Source organism: Salvelinus fontinalis, chromosome 37 (assembly GCF_029448725.1).
Source record: "Salvelinus fontinalis isolate EN_2023a chromosome 37, ASM2944872v1, whole genome shotgun sequence".
In the NCBI taxonomy this organism is placed as follows: Eukaryota; Metazoa; Chordata; class Actinopteri; order Salmoniformes; family Salmonidae; genus Salvelinus; species Salvelinus fontinalis.
Window position 1 is genome coordinate 16,320,031 of NC_074701.1, and position 19,931 is coordinate 16,339,961.

The window sequence follows — 19,931 nt, forward strand, 5'->3', positions numbered from 1 at the left end:
TAGGATAGTCAGTTTTACTAGGGTAAGTTTGGCGGCGTGAGTGAAGGAGGCTTTGTTCCGGAATAGAAAGCCGACTCTAGATTTGATTTTGGATTGGAGATGTTTGATATGAGTCTGGAAGGAGAGTTTGCAGTCTAGCCAGACACCTAGGTACTTATAGATGTCCACATATTCTAGGTCGGAACCGTCCAGGGTGGTGATGCTAGTCGGGCGTGCGGGTGCAGGCAGCGAACGGTTGAAAAGCATGCATTTGGTTTTACTAGCGTTTAAGAGCAGTTGGAGGCCACGGAAGGAGTGTTGTATGGCATTGAAGCTCGTTTGGAGGTTAGAGAGCACAGTGTCCAGGGAAGGGCCGGAAGTATACAGAATGGTGTCGTCTGCGTAGAGGTGGATCAGGGAATCGCCCGCAGCAAGAGCAACATCATTGATGTATACAGAGAAAAGAGTCGGCCCGAGAATTGAACCCTGTGGTACCCCCATAGAGACTGCCAGAGGACCGGACAACATGCCCTCCGATTTGACACACTAAACTCTGTCTGCAAAGTAGTTGGTGAACCAGGCAAGGCAGTCATTAGAAAAACCGAGGCTATTGAGTCTGCCGATAAGAATATGGTGATTGACAGAGTCGAAAGCCTTGGCCAGGTCGTGGATGGCAGGAAGCTTGGCCCCAATGATGTACTGGGCCGTACGCACTACCCTCTGTAGCGCCTTATGGTCAGATGCAGAGCAGTTGCCATACCAGGCGGTGATGCAATTGGTCAGGATGTTCTCGATGGTGAAGCTGTAGCACCTTTGAGGATCTGGAGACCCATGCCAAATCTTTTCAGTCTCTTGAGGTGGAAAAGGTGTTGTGCTCTATTCACGACTGTCTTGGTGTGTTTGGACCATGATAGTTTGTTGGTGATGTGTACACCAAGGAACTTAACTCTCGACCCGCTCCACTACAGCCCCGTCGATGTTAATGGGGGCCTGTTCGAGCCCGCCTTTTCCTGTAGTCCATGGTCAGATTCTTTGTCTTGTTCACATTAAGGGAGAGGTTGTTGTCCTGGGACCACACTGCCAGGTTTCTGACCTCCTCCCTATAGACTCTCATCATTGTCGGTGATAAGGCCTACCACTGTTGTCGTCAGCAAACTTAATGATGGTGTTGGAGTCGTTTTTGGCCACGCAGTCGTGGGTGTACAGGGAGCACAGGAGGGGACTAAATACACATCCCTGAGGGGCCCCAGTGTTGAGGATCAGCGTGGCAGATGTGGTGTTGCCTACCCTTACCACCTGGGGGGGTGGCCCGTCAGGAAATCCAGGATTCAGTTGCAGAGGGAGGTGTTTAGTCCTAGGGTCCTTAGCTTAGTGATGAGCTTCATGGGTACTATGGTGTTGAATGCAAAGCTACAGTCAATGAACAGCATTCTCACATAGGTGTTCCTTTTGTCCAGGTGGTAAAGGGCAGTGTGGATTGAGATTGCGTCATCTGTGGATCTGTTGGGGCGGTGTGCGAATTGGAGTGGGTCTAGGGTGTCTGGGAGGATGCTGTTGATGTGAGCCATGACCAGCCTTTCAAAGAACTTAATGGCTACCGATGTGAGTGCTGTGAGGCCATAATCATTTAGGCAGATTACCTTTGCTTTCTTGGGCACAGGGACTATGCTGGTCTACTTGAAACATGTAGGTATTAAAGACTCGGTCAGGGAGAGGTTGAAAATGACACTTGCCAGTTGGTCTGCGCATGCTTTGAGTAGACGTCCTGGTAATCCGTCTGGCCCCGCGGCTTTGAATGTTGACTTGTTCGGCTACCGAGAGCATTATCACACAGTCGTCCAGAACAGCTGGTGCTCTCGTGCATGCTTCAGCGTTGCTTGCCTCGTAGCGAGCATAAATGGCATTTAGCTCGTCTGTAAGGCTCCCGTCGCTGGGCAGCTCGCATCTGGGTTTCCCTTTTGTAGTCCGTAATAGTTTAAGCCCTGCCACATCCGACAAGCGTCAGAGCTGATTTGTAGGATTCAACCTCAAACCTGTAATTGACGCTTTGCTTGTTTGATGGTTCGTCCGAGGGCATAACGGGATTTCCTATAAGTGTCCAGATTAGTGTCCCGTTCCTTGACAGCGACAGCTCTAGCCTTTAGCTCGATGTGGATGTTGCCTGTAATCCATGGCTTCTGGTTGGGATATGTATGTACGGTCACTGGGGGGACGATGTCGTTGATGCACTTATTGATGAAGCCGATGACTGAGGTGGTATACTCCTCAATGCCATTGGATGAATCCCGGAACATATTCCAGTCTGTGCTAGCAAAACAGTCCTGTAACATAGCATCCGTGTCATCTGACCACTTCCATAATGAGTGAGTCACAGCTTTACTTTTTTCTTCTAAGCAGGAATCAGGAGGATAGAATTATGGTCAGATTTGCCAAATGGAGGGCGGGGGAGAGCTTTGTATGCATCTCTGTGTGTGGAGTAAAGTTGGTCGAGTTAATTTTTTTATTTTTCTCTGGTTGTACAGAGGATAAGTTCATTAGAGTTACCAGCCTCAGAAATTGCTGCACAAATAACTGCTTTACAGAGTTCATGTAACAGACACATCTCAACATCAACTGCTCAGAGGAGACTGCGTGAATCAGGCCTTTATGGTCGAATTGCTGCAAAGAAACCACTACTAAAGGGCACCAATAAGAAAAAGAGACTTGCTTGGGCCAAGAAACACGAGCAATGGACATTAGACCGGTGGAAATCTGTCCTTTGGTCTGATAAGTTCGAATTTGACGTTTTTGTTTCTAACCGCCGTGTCTTTGTGAGACGCAGAGTAGGTGAACGGATGATCTCCGCATGTCTGGTTCCCACCGTGAAGCATGGAGGAGATGGTGTGGGGGTGCTTTGCAGGTGACACTGTCTGTGATTTATTTAGAATTCAAGGCACACTTAACCAGCATGGCTACCACAGAATTCTGCAGCGATACGCCATCCCATCTTGGTTGCGCTTAGTGGGACTATCATTTTGTTTTTCAACAGGACAATAACCTAACACACCTCCAGGCTGTGTAAGGGCTATTTGACCAAGAAGGAGAGCGATGGACTGCTGCATAAGATGACCTGGCCTCCACAATCACAAGACCTCAACCCAATTGAGATGGTTTGGGATGACTTGGACCGCAGAGTGAAGGAAAGCACCCAAAAGTGCTCAGCATATGTGGAAAATCCTTCAAGACTGTTGGAAAAGCATTCCAAGTGAAGCTGGTTGAGAGAATGCCAAGCGTATGCAAAGCTGTCATCAAGGCAAAGGGTGGCTATTTGAAGAATCGCAAATATAAATATATTTTTATTTGTTTAACATTTTTTTGGTTACTCTGATGTTTGGTCGTTCCAGAGATGTTCGATCGGGTTGAAGTCTGCCACTCCTGCGTTGTCTATGCTGTGTGCTTAGGGTTGTTGTCCTGTTGGAAGGTGACCCTTCGCCCCAGTCTGAGGCCCTGAGCGCTCTGGAGCAGGTTTTCATCAAGTATCCCTCTGTAGTTTGCTCAATTGATCTTTCCCTTGATCCTGACTAGTCTCCCAGTCCCTGTATCTGAAAAACATCCACACAGCATGAGGCTGCCACCACCATGCTTCACCGTAGAGATGGTGCCAGGTTTCCTCCAGACGTGATGCTTGGCATTCAGGCCAAAGAGTTCAGTCTTGGTTTTATCAGACCAGAAATTCTTGTTTCTGTCAACTGTGGGACCTTTTATATAGACAGGTGTGTGTCTTTCCAAATCATGTCCAATCATTTGAATTTACCACAGGTGGACTCCAAGTTGTAGAAACATCTCAAGGATGATAAATGGAAACAGAATCCACATGAGCTCAATTTCAAGTCTCAAGTCTCGTAAAGGTCTGAATACTTAGTAAATGTGACTCACCACCTGGATTCGGTCTTATGTAGCAACATTTGATTTTTTTTTTTACGTTGTTAAAAAGTAGAGACACATAGCTACAAAATGGTATATCATACACTGCGTGTTTGAGGAACAATGGGAAAGTAATTTTCTGCTTTGAATGTTGATACATCTGTAAACTCCCTTTTGAGAAAAGGGCCTTTGAATGTTTTGGTTCCCTACTGGAGAGCTCTCCTTTGTCTACAACCATCCAGCATTGTTCACACCCTCTTAAGCCAGCCCCACCCATCTTTCAGGATTCACATGTGAGGTCAGGTGCTAAACAGTGAGTAGTACAGATTAAGACTAAAAGTGGGAGTAGCCTACAATAAGGATAGATTCCAGGTAAACAAAGTGTCCAGATGATACAAATATTTTATAAAGATTAGATGACGCTTACCCAGACACACTTGTCTAAATTGATGGGTGAAAGAAATGCTAATACCTCAGCCACATCCAGTGGTGGAAAAAGTACTAATTTGTCATACTTGAGTAAATGTAAAGGTACTTTTACTTCAGTCATTTTCTATTAAGGTAAGTCACCCAGGAAAATACTACTTGAGTCAAAGTATTTGGTTTTTAAAAATTAAGTATCGCAAGTAAATGGAATTGCTAAAATGTACTTAAGTATCAAAAGTAAAAGTATAAATCATTTCAAATTCCTTATTAAACCAGATGCCCATTTTTTTATTTATTATTATATTAAATTTTTTTGGACGGATAGCCAGGGGCACACACCAACATAATTTTTCAAACAAAGACTTTGTGTTTAGTGAGTCTGCCAGATCAAGTGCAGTAGTGATGACCAGGGATGTTCTCTTGATAAGTGTGTGAATTGGACAATTTTCCTTTCAAAATGTAACGAGTACTTTTGGGTGTCAGGGAAAATGTATTGAGTAAAAAGTACATTCTTTTATTTTGGAATGTAGTGAAGTAAAAGTTGCCAAAAATATAAATAGTAATGTACAGATACTTAAGTAGTACTTTAAAGTATTTTTACTGAAGTACTTTACACCACTGCCCAAATGCCTTCACACCAGTATTTTAGCATACTTTATATACTGTTACACACTCACTTAAGTATGGAATACTATGTGATAAGGCCATGCAACCTGAGTTGAAACCTGAGTGAGTTGCATATGTACAGTACATAAACAGATGCATGTGCCATATTTATGTGGTGGACACTTGATACGGTCACATGATATTGTTCTGGTACTGTATGTCACAATCATGTTACAACCACACACAACAAAATATTAATATAACATTTTTATTGAGAAGTGAATGGGTCTCTACAGAAGGTGTAAGACGGTACAGCCAAATAGTTACTTGCATAGTAGCAATATCAGAAGTCAATTATAAATAAAATATACAGTATGTACAAGAACAATATCAATTACGATAGTGATCGAGGTAGTTATATCCATTCAATCAGGGGTAAAGTGGCTGAGCAGCAGGATTAAAAAATAGTAGCAGCAACGTATGGCGCGTGTTAGGAGAGTCATTTGAATAGAGGCACTGCAGCTAGTGCTGATGACTGGTCTGTCCGACCTGCGCATGAACAAGGAAATCTATATTCTGTCCTGCCCTTGACTTTTGTGCAGGGCATGTGATGTCTATAGCCTCTTTGTCACCGCTCACTCTGAACAAGCAGGAGATGCTGCTCTTGCTTCTTCTGCTTGACTGATTTAACAGCTTCTGGCAGATTGACAAATCTGAAGACCTGATTGTTGTTCTTCTGGCACTGCCAGCACAGGTCTGTCCTCGGCTTAGTGCTTGAGATGTGGGCCAGCAATTTTCTCCACAGATTCCTGAAGGAAAACAGCCTAGCTACACGTACCTTATTTAAGCTCAATAAAAGTAGTGCCAATAATGTTGGTTAATTACATAATCAAGATGTGTTTGTGCTTTACATACCAAGTGTTGTCATCGATTCCTTGTAGAGATGCCACACTGCTGCTTTTGTCACATAGGATGACAGCATCTTTCCACCAAAGTGTTTGTGTCCTGGGGGGCGTCCTGGTAATATTATTGCATTATCCTCTGCGTAGTTGTTGAAGTTCACCACTCGCTGCAAGTCCTCATGCTTCAGGTGTAACCTGTGCTTGCTTGGGCCAGCTATCTTTTTGATGGGAGGCATTAGACCATTCTCCTTGTATGACTGGTGGAGGAGAGTCAGGCGTGTTCTACTGAAGCTGAAAGACAAATTCCAGATACAAATATTTTAGCATTATTATACAATGGTTGCGAAATGGCATTCTGAGAACATCACAACACACAGTTCATACACGTAATGTTTGCTAGCTTGCCAGCCATCTAACGTCAGCTGGCTAGCTAACAGCAAGCTTTAACTAGCAATACAAACCTGATTGTCATATCTAGCTAAAGTTAACAAAGTAGGTTAAATGTTAGCTAGCTAGCATTAGGCTTTAACTAGCAATGCGAAATGGCATTCTGAGAGAACATCACTAAAAATGTTTTTACCTAAATCAGAGATTTCCTCATTGTCTGATTAATTTTCAGTCAGAGTCAGCATGACACGATCGTCCTCAAAGTAGTCCATCACAACTTTTTCCCACTGACCTTTGTTGATAGCTCCTGATAAATTCAGGGCAGAAATGTTTAGCAGTAACAACATATTTGCAGTTCTCCATGGCTAACGTTATATCTTTAGAAAACAGCAATAGAAAGGATTATCTACGCATAACGAGCAGCTCATTTTAGACACAAGATGCTACACCGCAGACCAATCCAAACTCACCTCTCGGCATGTCCAACCCACCCATTATCTCAGCCAATCATGGCTAGCGGGAAGGTTGCGGGCTTTTTCTGTGGCTAAACCAACTAGGCTCGTAATTGAATAGTTTTACTCGTATGTACAGATGGCATACAAGTTTGATATTAAGGCACATGAAAGTTCACATGTTCGAGAAGGCATTTCTGACAAAAAACACTTTTTTTACGTTCAAACGGCCTACTACCTTCAATGGCACTTCAATCTCTTGTCTTGCCCATTCACCCTCTGAATGGCACATATACATGTCTTAATTGTCTCGAGGCTTAAAAAACCCTTCTTTAACCTGCCCCCCCCTTTCATCTACACTGATTGTAGTAGATTTAACAAGTGACATCAATAGGGGACCATACTGTAGCATTCACCTGGTCACACTGTCATGGAAAGAGCAGTTGTATATAATGTATGTTAAAGACATCAATAAGGGCAAGGTAAAAGTTGTCTAATCATCTATTTGGCATGCTATTTATAGGGCTAGTGGTAACTATGTCTAACTTCCAATCAACCTTAGATGAGTGATAGTACACCTAGCTTCACATTGAAATGATGGTGTTCTCTGGGCAAATCGAATGTCAATGCAGCCTACATAATCTAGTGATGGAATAAAAAATCCATAGTTGAATATTAATTTTGACTATCACAATATTTCTGTGCTAGTTGGCTGTATCTGCACAGCTTGTTTTTCTTTTTAAATAAGAAGCCAATTTTGTTTTCAACACTTATTTCCATAACTGATCAAACCTAGTTTTCTCATTGCTCTCTCTTGTCCCTCTGCAGCAGACATATGATGAGCAATATGTTTGGAACATCGAATCGCAATAAAATCACAGTATCAATACATATACTGTAGAATCGTGAGAATTGCCATACATATTGTATTGGGACCTAAGTATCACGATAATGTCGCAATTCCAAGCCCTAAAATAAACCTAACCTCACTCAGAATTGACTTTTAACATGCAGCTTTTGTAAGAAAAGTTAGTTACTTTCAACTCAATGTTATTTAGTCTACTCAAATGAGTATGGAAGCTGGTCAATGTCTAGATGTGTTGACATGATAGCCCAGCTGAAACGAACACAGCTTGTTTACAACGCTAAGCAGGGTACATAGTTAGACATCTGGATGGTAAACTAGTTCTCATTGAAGTGCATTACCCCATCATGTATCAGTAGGAGTCCCTCAATGTTCAGGCAGAAATTGTTACTGTGGCTACACATTCAATTCAATATACCACATCACTTAGGTTGATAGCATGATTTTTAAACAATTACGTTGATTCAAACATACCATTCTATCAACATTGAAACAAGGTCAAGTAACATGTCTAGTCAAATACGAGGTTCAACATCATTTCAACCATAATATATTGAATATAGGATTAAAAAGATTAACATTTCTACATGGAATTTCAACATATATTTCTGGTTAAGTTGAAGTTTTACCCTAATTTCAATGTTTACAACACTGGGTGCAATTAGATGAAAACAACAACTGGATGATGACTTGTTTTCAAATCCAATGTATTTTCCACGTTGATTCTGCGGCACAAAACGTTGGCAAATTACATTGAAACAATGTAGATTCAGCTAGTGTATGCCATGTAGGAAGGCTGTAGGATGTCCTATTATGTGACCATTCATTGGAGTGTTTGTTTTAGCAGTGATCGGAACAAGGATGAGAATCTCTATCTTGAACTTTGACCCCAGAATTAGCTGAGATTACTACTGATAGGGAAGAAGGAGCCATAGAAAATTATTTTATTGTCTATGTTTCTCAAAAATAGAAAATATGCATGACCTGTACTTAATAGTTATTTAAATTTGCGAATAAAACCGTAATTAAGTGCTTATTGTACATATTATAGCACACGTTATTAAGATGTTGAATACCGTATCTAAATGAAAAGATCAGACCATTCCTGAAAGCCCCATTGTGTTCCATAGAGCTCTGCACAGGAAGCTGTTAGTCAGTGGGCTCTCCCTCCACGTCCTGTAGCCAGCCCAGAGCTGACCTGCCCTGTGTTGTTATTAAGCATTGGCAGTTCTGCTCTGGGGGAGAACTGCTGAGCCATCAGCTGGTAAACATCATGACCGGGACATTTACCCCTTATCTATCTGCTGGGCTGCTGGCTCTGAAAGAGCAAGAGTTTTTTTTTTTGTCCCTTGATCCTCCTGAGCTTCATCCACCTTGAGCCAGGTGGATGAGTGTTTCACCTTCAGTGTTCATTTGAATAAATTCAAGTAATCCAGCTTTGACATTAGTATTAACCTACCTGAAGCTGATGTTGCATCTCAATATTTCTGAATCCTATTCTATCACAAAGCAGGATGTTTTTGTGCTGTTAAAGAAGAGCCTTTACTTATTTGGTCTGACTTTACTGCCAGTGAAATATTCAATGCCATTTATCATACTGTTATTTCTCTGCCTGCAGGACAATGAACTGGAGAAAATCACCAGAAGATTCACCATTGAGCTGGCCAAAAAGGGTTTTATTGGTGAGTAGTGTCTGTGATCAGGGGAGCACTGAAGGTTGGCGGTGAAAATGTCTGGTGGTAATGTGTATGTCTGCATGAATACATGGTCCCCTGTAGTGGGGGAGGGGGGGTTTCATGAGCCCGCAACACAAACATAAATAACTATGATGAGAGAGGAGTTAAACACAAGGCTTGACAAGGGGAAACTGTACACCAGAAAAAAATCTAAGATGGAATAATACACCAAATATTTTTGAGGGATGTCAGAATTAAATAAGCAGTTCACATTAACTTCACGTTCTTTGTAACAATGACCTATCATTTCCAAGGACTTCCGCTTGTTTTAAGAGTTATTTTAGGATGATGCTTTCAAAGTATGAAGTACCCGTGACCTGACTTCAGGCTTTTGTAGGGGGTTTCTAGCCTGACAAATCCAGCGTTTAAAAAGGCAAGAATGGCACTCTTTATGTCTGTTATTCAAAGCTGTAAATGTCGTCCACATGATCACTAAATCAGGAAGGTCAGAGGAAGCCAGTTATTAAAAGGCATTCCAGGAACATTCTTCCATAGTGGGATGAGGGGACTGTTTATATAGCGACATGTCTTGGTTACACGTCATGTGACTAGACTACATACAGTACACTGCAATAGCTTCAAAGTGGGCCATGAGTGCCTCTATCTAAATACAGTACTACTGTTTCACACCGACTTATTTAGATGGGTCTACATGCGTTTCAGTATGAGTTTGTTGTTGGTGTATTGTTTGTTTCTTCTTTACTGAAGGCATTTTTTGTTTTCCTAGAAGTTCACTTTAACATCTCTTCTTTCCCCTGTCAGGACCTGGCATTGATGTCCCTGCCCCTGATATGAGCACTGGAGAGAGGGAAATGTCCTGGATTGCTGACACCTATGCCAACACCATGGGTCACCATGTACGTGTTCCCCATATGAACTCACTGCCCTCTCCCACAATAGACATGGTGTTTCCCCCAGCACTTCCTATCAACTAAGCTAAACAGCTTTGAACAATTATCGTAAACCACTTAAATGAAGAAATGTAATATAGATAACTTTCTCAGCTCTTCCTCTTCTTGGTATATTTTATCACCATGAAATCGGTTCATGTTTTATCAACCTAATAACCAAGCAACTATGTTACATGACCACAAAGCAAAACGGTGTACAGTAGCTAGTGGTCAAGTGATAAGTTGTCGTTATTCTGTGTGTACACTTGCCATCCTTATTGACTTTGCTGAGTAAATTTTTCCGGTATGTCACTTTTTAGTTTTTTTCCCCCTTTATTCCTTTTAATTTGAGTTTTTACACAAAGTTCTGCTGGCCTTTTATATGACCCTTATTTTCCTGTCCTTAGGATATTGTTCCAAGTCTACTGAAAGACAAAGCTCTAGATTCCATTAAGTTGAACTGTCTCTTGCTGTATGACGCTTATATGTTTTGTTGATTGCCAGGGAGGAGGTCAGGGAGCACTCCAAAAGTAAAGCATTTCAACTGTACACTAGAACTTCTACCCTACAGCCTAGTCATAGAAGTTGGCCTCAGTCTAAAATCAGAATTACAGAGACGTGCTCTTGTCCTGGATTAAGCTGTTGGGACTTTTTTGGCATAGTCTTCCAAATAGACTCGTTTCTGGGATATATTGATGTTATTATTGTAAATAGTCTCGCTAAAGCCTTATCTTTATCCCTCGGATGATTTGTCTCCGGTACATCACAAAATGTGTCAATCACCATCCAGTGTGCCTCTTACAAGGTTGAAAAACTACTTAAAATAAAAGGGCCGTCTGCTCCTTTTATTGGCCTATGTGAAGTTGCTAATTCCACCACTAACTATCCACATGTTGCTCTCCTCTGTGTCCAGGACATCAACGCTCATGCCTGTGTGACTGGTAAGCCCATCAGCCAGGGTGGCATCCACGGAAGGATCTCGGCCACCGGCCGAGGAGTATTCCACGGCATCGAGAACTTCATCAACGAGGCGGCCTACATGAGCCAGCTGGGCCTGAGCCCTGGCTTCACCGACAAGACCTTTGTCATCCAGGTACACGGACACAGCATTTATTGATTAGGAATGGCATTTGATTTAATTTCATCAGGTCTCAAAGCACTTTACAGTGTATGGGATGGCATTATAGTAAAAGGTACAGTACCAGTCAAAAGTTTGGACACTTACTCATTCAAGTTTTTTTTTAAATTTGTACTATTTTCTACATTGTAGAATATTAGTGAAGACATCAAAACTATGAAATTACACATGGAATCATGTAGTAACTAAAGTGTTAAACAAATCAAAATATACATTTTAGATTAATTAAAGTACCGTAGCCACCCTTTGCCTTGATGACAGCTTTGCACACTCTTGGCATTCTCTCAACCAGCTTCACCTGGAATACTTTTATAATGGTCTTGAAGGAGTTCCCATACATGCTGAACACTTGTTGGCTGCTTTCCCTTCACTCTGCTGTCCAACTCATTCCAAACCATCTCGATTGGGTTGAAGTCGGGCGATTGTGGACGCCAGGTCATCTGATGCAGCACTCCATCACTCTCCTTCTTGGTCAAATAGCCCTTACACAGCCTGGAGGTGTTTTGGGTCATTGTCCTGTTGAAAAACAAATTATACTCCCACTAGGCGCCAACCAGATGGGATGGCGTATCGCTGCAGAATGCGTGCCTTGAATGTCTGCCTTACCTCCTCCATGCGTCACGGTGGTAACCATACATGCAGAGATCATCCGTTCACCTACTCTGCGTCTCACAAAGACATGGCGGTTGGAAGCAAAAATCTTTGTACTCATCAGACCAAAGGACAGATTTCCACTGGTCTAATGCCCATTGCTCGTGTTTCTTGGCTCAAGCAAGTCTCTTTTTCGTATTGGTTTCTTTAGTAGTGGTTTCTTTGCAGCAATTCGACCATGAAGGCCTGATTCACGCAGTCTCCTCTGAACAGTTGATATTGAGATGTGTCTGTTACTTGTACTCTGTGAAGCAGTGTTTGGGCTGCATTTTCTGAGGCTGGTAACTCTAATGAACTTATCCTTTGCAGCTGAGGTAACTCTGGATCTTCATTTCCTGTGGCGGTCCTCATGAGCCAGATTCATCAAAGCGCTTGATGGTTTTTGCTACTGCATTTGAAAGTTTCTTCAAAGTTCTTGACATTTTCCAAATAGACTGACCTTCATGTCTTGAAGTAATGATGGACTGTTGTTTCTCTTTGCTTATTTGAGCTGTTCTTGCCATAATATGGACTTGATCTTTTACCAAATAGGGCTATATTCTGTATACCACTGCTACCTTGTCACAACACAACTGATTGGCTCAAATGCATTAAGAAGGGGAAAAATTATTTTATAAAAAATATTATCATTCTTTTTGGTTAGAGGTAGCAACATTAAACTATTATAAAGGATGGCAGCCACACTGTTGGTATAATCACTAAATAGCAGACATAGCTTGTTAAATGTTGATGTATAGAGGACTGTCCTCCCTCCTACAGTAGAACACGGTGTTACAGCTAATTACAAGCTGTACTGAGTGGAGGCTGCACCATGTTTTATCAATATCAGAAGTGATCCATAAACCCACTGGACCAGAAGACACTACGTTACACTCATTAACAAGAGCGTAAACATAAATGTGCATTTGGTACATAGAAGCGGAACAGGCTTAAAAATATGTGACTTACAAGGCACTCAGGCCAAAAACGCTTAAAACCTATTCTTATTTTATTCTGAAACATGTCATTCTTCCTTCTCTTCTCCCAGGGTTTCGGTAACGTTGGCATGCACTCTATGCGTTACCTACACCGTTTCGGGGCCAAGTGTGTTGGTGTTGGAGAGATGGATGGAAACATCTGGAATCCCAATGGCATCGACCCCAAGGAGCTGGAGGACTACAAGCTGGTTAGTACACAACTCATAGCTACAGTCACTAACCTGCAAGTTGATCTCTCTTTGGCTGTTTCATGCCCATGCGGAAAGCACGGTCTAAGGGTGCCACCTAGGGGACGTACAGTCTTCCTACACCCAAAGTCCTCCACAGCCGTACAGCCAACCTGGCAAACCATTTGAGGTGCATGACCCAGGATATACTTTGGTCCTGTAACTGTCTGCTGTATGTCTCATTCTCTTTCTCTCTCTCGTTCTTCTCACCAGCAACACGGCACTATTGTGGGCTTCCCAAACTCCACACCATATGAAGGCAGCATCCTGGAGGCCGACTGTGACATCCTGATCCCCGCCGCCAGCGAGAAGCAACTGACCAGGAATAACGCCCACAAAATCAAGGCCAAGGTCAAAGTTCAACAATCATGTCCAGACCAGCAGTCACTCTTATTACACACTGAGTAATGTGCCAAAAATCTACATTAATGCAGGCAAAAGTTATATAAAATGTACACGATCATCACTGACCTCTATTGAACCTCACTAACAGTAGAAAGGTGTTTGTGGAAAGCTGAATTCGGTATGTAAAGTGTATTTAAATCGTCTTTTGTTTTTCCAGATCATTGCTGAAGGAGCCAATGGCCCCACCACCCCTGACGCTGATAAGATCTTCCTGGAGAGGAATATCATGGTGATTCCGGTGAGAGGCTGTATGCATATTTCAGATTTCAGATTGCATATTCATATTTTCTCATATTTTGCAACTTGTAACAGGTTCCATTAGATTGTGTTGGTCCTGGAGACCTAGATTTTTTAGGGCTGTTTTCACAGACCCAGATCTAAACATTTTGGCCTAGAAGTAGGCCAGGGCCATATCCACAAAGCATCTCGGAGTAGGAGTGCTGATCTAAGATCTGTCCATACAATTACATTCTTATTCATTATGAACTTAAAAGCAAAAGTGATCCTAAATCAGCGCTCCTACTCAGACGTGAGTGGATACGGGCCCAGATTCTGACTTGTTAAGTGTACAGTGAAGACAGGGATTTCCTGAACATTGATTAGTTGGATTGTATACCTCTGGTCTCCAGAGTCTGACTCTATTTCTTTGAATGGAGATTAATCATATTTTAAACTATTGTTTAGAAGTCAATTTTATGCAGATAGTTTCTTAATCTGTCTCGGTGTAACTTACTCTTTGACTTCGCAGCTCTTGATTGCCTGCATGTTAGAGCATAGCTGTAATGTTAGTGTTTGCAAACTAGCCCACCATCTCTTGGTTATTCAGGACATGTACCTGAACGCTGGTGGAGTGACTGTCTCCTACTTTGAGTGGCTGAAGAACCTGAACCATGTCAGCTACGGTAGACTGACCTTCAAGTACGAGAGGGACTCCAACTACCACCTGCTCAGTAAGACTGACACCTCCCAAACCGAAGGGATGCACTCACCCCTGCTTATTCAGCCTACTCTCTGTTATGCCACATAAAGATGGATTTTGTTTATTTTGTATTATGCTAAAGTTGTATTTATCACTGTAGTTCGTGTTTAAATCTTTAATTACATTCATTATTGGGAATGAGGACTATTTGATATTTCAGAAACCATTGGCTGCTTAACCACAATTTTTTTATTTTACGGCTGTGACTTACAGTATGTTGCACATTGAATATTTGTTTGACTGCAGAGTACACACACACTTACTTATGTTACCATACGACAAACTCAATGCTGCTCACAACAAAGGGAACTAACAAATAAAATCACTGACAAACAAAACGGAAACAGGTGGTTTATAAGAGGAGTTGTCAAAGATACTCATGGGGCTGTCCACCGAAAGTTGACTAGCAACACGTCTGGGTCCTTAAAGACACCTACTAAATTTGCCCTAGAAAGGACAAACCAAAATAAAAACCCACACTAATTTATAATATGGAGCTAAAAGCAAGTGGAGCAAACCAAAAGGGGAGAACAAGATAAAAGGCTTTGTTTTTATCACAAGCAGAGGAAGAGCTAAACCGCTGTCAAGCACTTCCAACAGCTCTCATGCTCTCATTCTCTCTCGAGAACCAACTTGGAGCACTGGGCCAGCCACTATTAAATATCACCTGGGCTAGCACAGGCGAAAACACTTTCCGACAGTTGTAACACATACTTACTAACGAGGTGACACTAATCGGTGCGCCCTACGTGCCAACGTGGTACCTCAAAATATAAATGGAAAAAACAAAACCTGTAACACCTTTTTCCTTAAGACAAGTTCGCTCACCACCAACAAAAAAACTACTTATGCGTCGCCTTCTCCAATATCAACGTCTAATGGCTGTCAACAATTAAATATAAGACAAAGTAATGAAATATATATATTCCATTTTATAAAGAAGCATTCTTTTTAATGTAGTTGGCTATAACACAAGTTTTTGAAAAACTCACGTACGCTTCTATAGCTCTCGTCCCCTTGGAACGAGCCAAACCAACACAAAACTCCTCTCCAGAACGTGCAGTCAAAATAAATTGTGAGCCAAGGCCACACACTGGCTAAACACACAACTTATCGACTGCCCACTCTTGAAAGACAATCAGCAACCAAGTTGTCCTTACCACGAACATGTCTGATTTCAAGGGGAAACTCCAACGAATGAGTCTGTGGTTCATGGAGCTTGTCTTTTGCAGGAAAACTAGAGGATTATGATCGGTATAGACCCTCAAAGGTGTAGAGACATAAACCACGAAGTGCTAGAGAGCCAGTACCAAAGCGAGCGTCTTTCTCAATAGTCAAGTATAGTTTTTGATATGAGGCCAGTTTCTTTGAAAGTACCCCACAGGGTGCTCAACGTTGTCTTTCTGTAGGAGCACTGCGCCTACGTCGCTGGTATCAGTGTACAGAGCAAACAGACGATTGAAAACCGGAGCAGCTAGCACTGGTGCAGAGACCAAAAGGATCTTTTGAGTCCCACTGGGACTCCAATGGAAAATTACTTTTGGACCGGACAAATCTGTAAGTGACGCAACAACCTGGGCAAAGTTTGTACAAAAAGCCTGGTAGTAGACAGCCATTCCCAAGAATCGGCGCTGGTGCTGGAAAGTTATTGACGGCCTCCACTTTTGCCAGGACTGGTCGGACTTTCCCTTGCCCCATTACTTTCCAGAGATATTTGACTGTTGCTCAGCCAATTTTGCTCTTTGACATGTAGCAGGATGTGCATGAGCCTTTGAAACTTGGCTCCAGCATTTCATAACCCGAACAGGAGATAAAGGTAGGAAAACAAACCATCAGAAGTGACAAAAGCAGACAACTCTTTGGCGCGCTCATTTAGAGGGACTTGCAAATATCCCTTCAGCAGATCAAACTTGATAACGTCCTTAGCAGCACCAACACAGTCCCAACAATTGTCGACCCTGGGCAAAGGGTATGACTCCAACTTAATAACGGCTTTGAGTTTCCAAATATCAGAGCAAAACCACAGACACACATCCACCTTAGGTACTAATATACGGGGCAAACTCCATGGACTGTTGCCATGTTGTGCATTTCCACCTCCCTGCGGAGCTTCACTCTCTTTTCAGGTTTCACTCGATAGGCATGTTTGATCGGGGCTGAGTCCCTGACGTCAATGTTATACTCTAGTACATTTGACTGGGTTGGCACATCTGAGAATAAACCCTAGTATTCTAAAAGCAGTGCAACAATGTCGCCTTTTCAAGTGTGCCAAAAAGACATCAAGGTTTTCTAGAATCCCTGAGTTACTCAACCAGCACAGAGTGTATTGAGCTTTCCTCGTACTCTTGAGGAAGACTAGTCATCGGTGACAGCAGTGGCTATAGACAGAACATCACTACCAGTTTCCATCGACTTATCTGCCAGATTGTAGTGGGTGAAGTATGGTTTCAACATGATACAGCCGGGTTTTGTTCCTCCACACTGGTGACCCCAGAACGGGCAACAAAACCAGGACTTGGTCACCCACGTCTAAAGTGCGGTCTTGGGCCTTCCGATCATACCAGACTTTCATTTTAGTTTGCGCCTTCTCCAGATTCTCATTAGCAAACTCACAGGTGTGGTGTAATCTGTATCAAAAAATGCTTATGTGCTCCAACAGATTTGTTTTTAAGGTGTCGCCCTGCATCTCACTCACTCACTCAGCAAACTCGAAGGACCTCTGACATGATGTCCAAACACGAGTTCATTCAGACTAAAACTGAGATTCCTCGACAGCATCCCGTTGCTGCACACAGCACGAGAGACCCCTTCATCCCAATTTTTTTCAAACTCAAAGCAGTAACCGCTCAACATAGATTTCAAAGTCTGAAATCTCTCAAGAGCACATTGAGATTCTAGGTGGTAGGCACTAGAGGGTCATTGGATTGCACCCAACTGTTGTAGCACTTGCTGGAAGACCTTTGACTTGAAATTCAATAATTGGTCTGACTGCACTACCTGCGGAAGTACAAACATTGACAATATTTTCACCAGGGCCTTAACAGTACTGGGAGCTGTGATTTTCCTCAGTGGAATGGCCTTAGAAAAACGATTGGCAGCACACATTATGGTTAAGAGAAACTACTTACCACTCTTGGCTTTGGGCAAAGGACCAACACAGTCCACCAGAACCCTGCTGAAAGGTTTGTCAAAAGCAGGAATAGGCTGCAAAGGTGCAACCAGTAGAGATTGTTTCTGTTTACCCGTCCACTGGCAAACATAATAGGATTTACAGTAAGACACGACATCCTGTTTCAGACCAGGCCAGAAGAAGTTACGCAAGATATGGTCATACGTCTTGTTGACCTGCCATACTATCATCATGAGCCAACCTCAGTATCACTTGTCGAAGTGCAACTGGAACGACAATTTGAGATTGGGCCAATCGTCTTGCCCAGAAGTGGCTTAAGAACACCATTTCCACATTAGAACACCATCTCTGTCAAATAACCCACACGAACGTCATCAAACTCCTCTGGACGTATCTCAGCAAACAGCGGGTAGAGGGAAATATATCTTTACTTTGTTCAGCAATCAGCTGCTTCCTAGACGTCAGTGTCAACTGTAGGGACCCTATCTTCCTTCAGTGGTTCTACAAATTTGCTCACCTTTGGTTTTCAAATGAGAGGTCAACTCCCAGTTTATTGAAATCAGGATCACCCATCTCAGACAGATCGCCCATGGTGGGATCTTACAGCACACGCTGGGAACGCTCTACGGTACTTTTCTGATAACCCATCAGGTTCCTCTACTCTTGAGTTCCTTACAAGCGACAGGATTTGGCACAACCTTCCCTCCATCCAAATTGTTTCCCAAAATGAATGAGACCCCCTTCACCGGTAGGTTAGGCCTCACTCAAACGACATCGGAAACAGAAATAAGATCAGACTTGAGTTCCACATTATACAAAAGAACTTCCATGCAATCCATCTTCACACTTTGTACTAACACAGTGGTTCCCTAACTTTTTATAGTCCCGCACCCCTTCGTACATTCAACCTCCAGCTGCGTAGTCCCTCTAGCACCATAGGCCAGCGCACTCTCAAATGTTGTTTTTTGCCATCATTGTAAGCCTGCCACACACACACTATACGATACATTTATTAAACATAAGGATGATTTGAGTGTTTGTCACATCCCGGTGGGAAGTGACAAAGAGCTCTTATAGGACCAGGGTACAAATAAATCAATAATTTTGCTCTTTATTTAGCCATCTTATGTATGAAACCTTACTTGTTCATCAAATTGTGAATAACTCAACACAGGTTAATGAGAAGGGTGTGCTTGAAAGGATGCACATAACTCTGCAATGTTGGGTTGTATTGGAGAGAGTCTGTCTTAAATATTTTTCCAAACAGTCTGTGCCTGTATTTAGTTTTCATGCTAGTGAGGGCTGAGAATCTACTCTCACATAGGTGCGTGGTTGCAAAGGGCATCAGTGTCTTAACAGCACTATTTGCCAAGGCAGGATACTCAGGGCGCAGCCCAATCCAGAAATCTGGCAGTGGCTTCTGATTTAAATTACATTTTCACAGAACCGCTTGTTGCAATTTCGATGAGGCTCTCTTGTTCAGATATTGTTAAGTGGACTGGAGGCAGGTCATGAAAGGGATAACGAATCCAGTTGTTTGTGTCGTCAGTTTCGGGAAAGTACCTGCGTAATTGCGCACCCAGCTCACTCCGGTGCTTCGCTATATCACGTTTGACATTATCCGTAAGCTTGAGTTCATTTGCACACAAAAATCATACAATGATGGAAAGACCTGTGTGTTGTCCATGGTAATGCAGACAGAGAAGAGCTCCAACATAATCATAGCCTCAATTTTGTCCCGCACATTGAATATAGTTGCAGAGAGTCCCTGTAATCCTAGATTCAGCTGAGAAAAAACATCACCCAGATAGGCCAGTCGTGTGAGAAACCCGTCATCATGCAAGCGGTCAGACCAGTGAAAAATTATGGTCAGTAAAGAGAACTTTAAGCTTGCCTTTCAATAATAAAAAATAAAAAACTGTCAATACTTGAAACCAGCGCACTTCTGTATGTTGTAAAAGCGTTATATGGTCACTGCCCATATCATTGCATAGTGCAGAAAATACACAAGTTCAGGGGCCTTGTTTTAACAAAGTTAACCATTTTCACTGTAGTGTCCAAAACGTCTTTCAAGCTATCAGGCATTCCCTTGGCAGCAAGAGCCTCTCGGTGGATGCTGCAGTGTACCCATGTGGTGTTGGGAGCAACGGCTATGTCTCACTGTCATGGCTTTTGCGCCATCAGTACAGATACCAACACATCTTCACCGCCAAAGTCCATTTGATGTCACAAAGCTGTCCAGTACTTAAAAATATCCTCTCCTGTTGTCCTGGTTTGC

At 42.6% G+C, this 19,931-nt stretch overlaps 1 protein-coding gene across 1 annotated transcript in view; it reads left to right on the forward strand.

Annotated features, from left to right (window-relative positions):
- Nucleotides 1–19,931, forward strand: part of LOC129836247 (glutamate dehydrogenase, mitochondrial-like) — a 45,459-nt gene that overhangs the window by 18,676 nt on the left and 6,852 nt on the right. Inside the window, exons 4-10 of the mRNA XM_055902151.1 lie at nucleotides 9,139–9,202; nucleotides 10,019–10,113; nucleotides 11,060–11,239; nucleotides 12,963–13,100; nucleotides 13,353–13,490; nucleotides 13,702–13,782; nucleotides 14,371–14,494. Coding sequence (XP_055758126.1) covers nucleotides 9,139–9,202; nucleotides 10,019–10,113; nucleotides 11,060–11,239; nucleotides 12,963–13,100; nucleotides 13,353–13,490; nucleotides 13,702–13,782; nucleotides 14,371–14,494 — 820 coding nt within the window. The remainder of the gene's footprint in view (nucleotides 1–9,138; nucleotides 9,203–10,018; nucleotides 10,114–11,059; nucleotides 11,240–12,962; nucleotides 13,101–13,352; nucleotides 13,491–13,701; nucleotides 13,783–14,370; nucleotides 14,495–19,931) is intronic.